The sequence below is a fragment of the Entamoeba invadens genome (genome assembly GCF_000330505.1).
Source record: "Entamoeba invadens IP1 unplaced genomic scaffold scaff_1105074726715, whole genome shotgun sequence".
NCBI lineage: Eukaryota > Evosea > Mastigamoebida > Endamoebidae > Entamoeba > Entamoeba invadens.
Window position 1 is genome coordinate 34094 of NW_004440286.1, and position 5941 is coordinate 40034.

Here is a 5941-nt window from a genome sequence, read left to right on the forward strand (position 1 = left end):
TTTTAATTTTACTTGAAAAATATAAAAAACAAACTTGGAATTAAATTTTTGATTACCATAACACAAAATTCGCCAAAATAATAAAAAAACATTATAATTCAATGTCTACTTTTACAGAATCAGCTGGTTATGTTTCAGAAAAAAATAAAAAAGCATGAACGAGTAAAATTTGCAATGGGAGAAGGGAAATTATTTGGAACCATTTCAAAGGAGTGTGGGGTGTCAAAAGACACTATTACAAAAATTAAAAAAGGAGAAGAAGTCAAACCGAGAAAAGTTGAAAAGCACAAGAAAGTAGATTTTCAAGTTGAAGTAAATGTGGTTGAAAAGACTTTAAGTGATCCATTTTCTTCGTGTATTTCTGTTTCTTCTGTTTTAATTATTAAAAAATTCTATAGTATATCGCATAAGAAAAGAAAACAAGTTTGTATTAGCTAAACAAATAAAGAGACCAACAATGACAACTACATATATTGCAAACCGTTTGAAATTTCCCAAGACACAAATCGGAAATGCCAGAAATTTGAATAAATGGTTGAAGAACGCCATCATCTCTGATGAAAGCAGATTCTACATGTATTCTGATGGCAGATGTGTCTGGAGGAGAAAGGGGGATCTAAATGAAGAGGCGTTTGTTCCAACCCCAAAATACAACAGAGGAGTGGTGGTATAAGGAGCATTGGCAAAAACTTTAAATCCAAATTGGTTTTTGTTGAAGGTAAGCTAAATGCTGAATGCTACCAAAATTGCTTGCGGACTCCCGTTTGTTTGTGGACGCCCACAATATTTACAAACATTGAATGACATTTCAACAAGATGGTGCCAGACCTCACACTGCAAAGAGTACAATCGAATGGTTCAAGACTCTTGAGAAAAATCTCAGAGTTTCAGTCTTGAAAGATTGGCCAGCAAACGGTCTTGACTTGAGTTCCATTGAACACCTTTGGCACTACCTTGATTTAATCGTTTGAAAAGAAAGAGAAGTGTTTGACAGTCTAAAAGGACTGAGGTTAAAACCGTGTACTGTTGTTGTTTCAACGAAAAGAAAAATAAAAATTAGAAAAATATAGAATATTAGGATAAAGGGTTTTTATAAATTTTGGAAACGAAACAGAGTTTTGAAAAACAGTTTATATAAAGAAGTGCATTACACAGCCAAAAAAATCATCAAAGTTTTCTGGGCTGCGAAACATTAACGACCAAATCGATTTGATTTATTTTAACTGTTATTCTAATCAAATTATAAATAACAGTTTTGTTCATTGAGGTGTTAATTACGTTGACAATTGATAAAAGTACGAGGCATACGAATTGGTTTATTTAGATAATGTTTACTCTTTTTGACTATTTTTCATTTTTTGAAGTAAACATGGGTTTCTTCTTCTCAACAATTTTTATTTGTAAAGTGTTTATGTGGTAAGTTATCAATTTGTATTTGGGGCCTGGGTTGATTGAATTTTTTAAGCATTTTCAAAGTCAAAAAACAACTTGCACATCAATATTTTTGTTTCTAAGGTGCATCAATTCCTTTTCAATTATTTCAAATCCAAAAGAAGTATTATTTGAAGGATCTCCAAGTAAATTAATATCATAAGCTATCAATGAATTGCCAAGGAAAATTTTTAAAAGGACAAATTTTCTGCAACTTTAACGTTTTTTATCTTGACACAACTATTATATTATATTTTCCAAGAAAGTTTGTTGCAAATGTGATATCAATAAAGGCGCATGTTTGACTATTATGAAACCTTGAAAAAATTACGGCTTTTTGGAAAAGGATTGTATATTTCCATATGTTTCTATTATTTCATAAGATCTTAAAATACGTTCAACGTGTTTTGCGATACATTCACCATTTGTGGATTTCTTTCCTTTGTTGTGAAGACAATCAGATATTTTTGATGACACGTCAAATGGTATTTGAAGCATTCCTGAGCGATAAGCAAAGTTTTACATTATAAGTAGTGGAATATTGTTTGAAACAACATTGTTGTTCGTCTCCTTTAGAGTCACCATCAACAAGTTTAAAACTTAATTAGTTTTGTGTTTTAAACAAAGCAATGGAAGTAAAGATGTCTTTTTTCCACAAACCAAACATCACCAAGTCGAGTGGTTGTACAATATGTGATGAATGTGGCACATAGTTATTAATTTTGATGTAGTGACACGACAGCCATAACTTAATTTCTTCATTAATGTGACCATAAAACTGTTACATAAAAACGACTGCGAAAATTTTATGTGGCAATCTCAACTCTATTTTTCTTGTATGCACTTTTGGTTTGAAATGATGTTTCAACCAAACAACAAATGTTGCTTTTGAATAATCCACTTTTAAACGTTGAAAACAAAAGATATGGATATCTAAGAACATCGTCAACACTGATAGTAACTGTTGGAATGTTAACAAGAACTGTAGCCATCTATAAATATACAAGTTTAAACGGTACACATGAAACAAGATTTTGAATAACCAACTTTAACTTTATCGGTTATAACACTCGATGGCATCAATATATTGTTGTTTTTTTATCGGCCGGGTTATCAAATACAATTTCGTCTAAATTGAATTATAAACTGGAAGGCGTTTCGTTAAAATTGGTCATGTTAATACAGTTGTCTTGAACTTGAATTGGATCAACATTAAATCGACCAAAATCTTCACATATTTCTTTGGATAGTAAAAGCTGAATGTATTATTAATCCAGTGTATTGTCGTATCTCGCGAAATGTTGATATTGGGTTGGACTTTTTTTATCATTTCGATAACTGTGGAAACTGTTACAGCAAATTTTCTTTATGAACAGTAACGAATGAAATAACAAACTGCCGCGTATGTGTTATTGTTGAACAGACTTTTTCTTCCATTATCTTTTGCTTGATCATTTTCCCAATTTTCACATGTTCGGAAATTGTTCAACGTGAAACTTTAAACAATTTTGCAATTGTTCTATCTGTTGATTCTGTTTTTTCTTTGATCAAACAAATTTGATTCCTGTGATGATTCACGGTGAAAAACGTATGATTATAAGATAGTTTGTCGATAAGAACAAGAGAATACTTAAGGTATTCAGTATATTCCGGTCAAATTTAATTATCTTTCATTTATTGAAAAGATAGTGGCAATGATTTGGAGTTGCCGGCTTTTTAATGATGGAATCGGCTTTTGTTTAACAAGTTAGTCGAATCTATTCAACGAATTATCTTTTTCTACATTGTGTTTTGGTTTATAATTTTGTGTAAAAGGGTTTTCGTTGATAAATTAATTTTGTGGAAAACACGAAGGTTGCATATGTATTAAATAAAAATAATTTTATTCGAAATTAAAATATAATATTTCACTATTTGAAAATAATTTTTGTATTAAATGTTTTTACTATTTGATAGAATATGTTTGTCAGTATGTTTTTTCTAAAGTCTGTTGGCAAAGGTTTCTTTGTTTAATTGTCATTATTCCAGATTATTTTGATAATTTAAAAACAAAAATTAAAAACTGTTTAACTCGCCGACGTACCTAATTTCAAAGAACCAATACTGTTAAAAAGAACAATGTTTCTGTTTTTTTTGAAAAAATATATTATACAATGTAGTTCAATTATAATAAAACGAAAATGAAACAACGGGTTCAAATTGTGATCAAAAAATTGAGAAAAATGAAAAAAAATATAAAAATTTATAGTATAAACGCAAAAAATGGCAAAACATTAACACTGGTAAAATGAAATAATATTTATTTTGAAATAACATACTTTAAAAAACATAAAATAATAAAAAACTATCATCAAATTTGTTCGAAATGAAACAGAAATTGCAAGAAGTGACATGAAAATATAAGTGATAATTAATATAAAATATATGCACATACAATATTCATAACAATAAATTCAAAAATTTAAGTAACGAATTGTATAAAATGTGTATCTTCTTTGTTTGTTCTTCTTGAAAATATTATGTAGCAAGTCTGTCAACAATTTTTGTTTATTTGTTTTATATTTCACCCTTTGGTATTCAAAAAGCGACAAATCTCTAAAAGAGTTTTTATCAAAAAATAAATCAAACAAGCAATCATTAAAACAGTTTAAGTATCAAATATATTATAACTTTTAACACCATTTTTAATATGTATAATCCACATATTTTTGTTTTGTTATCCAACTTCTTTTCAAATATATGAACTGTTTAATCAATTATTCGTTGATGAAGTTTGACATTAAAATGTATATAATTACACATTTCAATAATCTAATGATAAAAGTGTTTAAATGTATAATGAAAACCATAATTGTGTTTTTGATTTTTCAAATAAAAAAATCAAACTTCTTCGTTTATCAATGCTATTTTATTGATTTATTTGGTGTATAATTTATATTATTGTTTTACATTATCAGTAATATATCTGTTTATTGTCAATTACAATAAATACATTTTTATATTATTCTTTATATCTAGGTTGCTCAATAATCAATTATTTTGCATTAGAGACGTTGTTTTATAAATCAACAATTATTCTTTTTATTTGCAACTTTAATCAGCTTCTATCTGTCTTTAAAGCGACGTCATGGTTTCGTTTTATTGTTGTGATTTATTACAACCATTTGACTCTATTTTTAATATAACACAGAAACATGTTATTCTATGCTAATATCAACTACAATTTTTGGTTTTGGTTCATTCAGTGAACACTGCCAATATGACACTATTTTTATGTTACTACTATTATAATTTATTTGTTTTGTCAAACAAAAAAATAGCACTTATTACATAAGCTTTATATAACTTTTTATCATTGTTTTAAGATTTTATTAATAATTATCTTAGAGTTGGCAGAAAAAAGTCTATCGATAGGATTAACCATATTTTATTATGAACAACGATTTGTATTGGTTTGTATTATTATTAAGTTTTATATTAAACTATCGAGCCGAACTATAATTCTATGAAATATCAACGCTTTTATTTGTGATTATATACAAAAAATAATTTGTACATTATAAAACTGTAAGTTACAACCATAATCGATCTCGGCTGATTTTACACATTGATAATTTCATATAGAAATTGATTCATTTGATTAATGGATTGAATGTGTGACATTTTAACATTCGCTGCGTTTTTGGCGTTTCTTTAATATATTTAAAAGTCAAAATTTGTTGTAATAAATTAATTGTTTCTAAATGCTATATTTAAATTTTTAATTATTGAATTGTGTTGTGATGATTAAACGAATAATCAAATGATTAATTTGATAACTTTCAAATTTGCTTTTTTATATACGTACTAAATCATTATTTTCAATTACAAAAACAAACATTAAGTGGTCGCAATTGACTGTTTATGAGGTGACACAACCACAACAACGAAACTCCGTTTTGTATTTGAAACGTCAATTTTATTAACGTAAATATAAAAAATAAACATTGTTTGGTTTTACAATTTTTTTTAATTATTTTTTGTTTTTAATTAATGTTTTTGAAATAACACAAAATGTTATTTGTTTATAACAATAAATTATTTATTTTACAATAATTTGCTAAAGTTGACTTTTTTCATTAACTTTTAATTGATTTAGTTGTAATTTATGTTCTTTTTTGCTTTCAAATTTTTATTTCAAAAATATTATAAATTTTTATATAAAAAATATATGCACAAAACATTTTTTGTATGAAAAATAAAAAATAATTCCATTATGATAATTATATTATATTTGGTTTTATCTATTTTTCAGGAAAATCACCTAATATTAATTACAAATTATTTAAACAGTTTTGAAACAAATTATTAAAAACTGTTAAAAAGAGCAAATTGGGTTGTTTACGAGATAAAAGATGATGACGAAATATGATATTTATTAAAAAATTATTATATAATGATGTTTTTCAAATATAAAAAAATCATTACATATTATAAAAAGGTTATGAAACTAATTAAAGACATTAATGTC

General features: G+C 26.5%; 1 protein-coding gene across 1 annotated transcript; it reads left to right on the forward strand.

Moving 5' to 3' along the window:
• Positions 1-5866: 5866 nt before the first annotated feature.
• EIN_484120 (Hypothetical protein) lies at positions 5867-5871 on the forward strand (the record flags this gene model as incomplete). Its single annotated transcript, XM_004255843.1, has 1 exon — positions 5867-5871. A coding segment is annotated over one exon (5 nt), but the record flags the coding sequence as incomplete, so codon positions are not given.
• Positions 5872-5941: the final 70 nt, after the last annotated feature.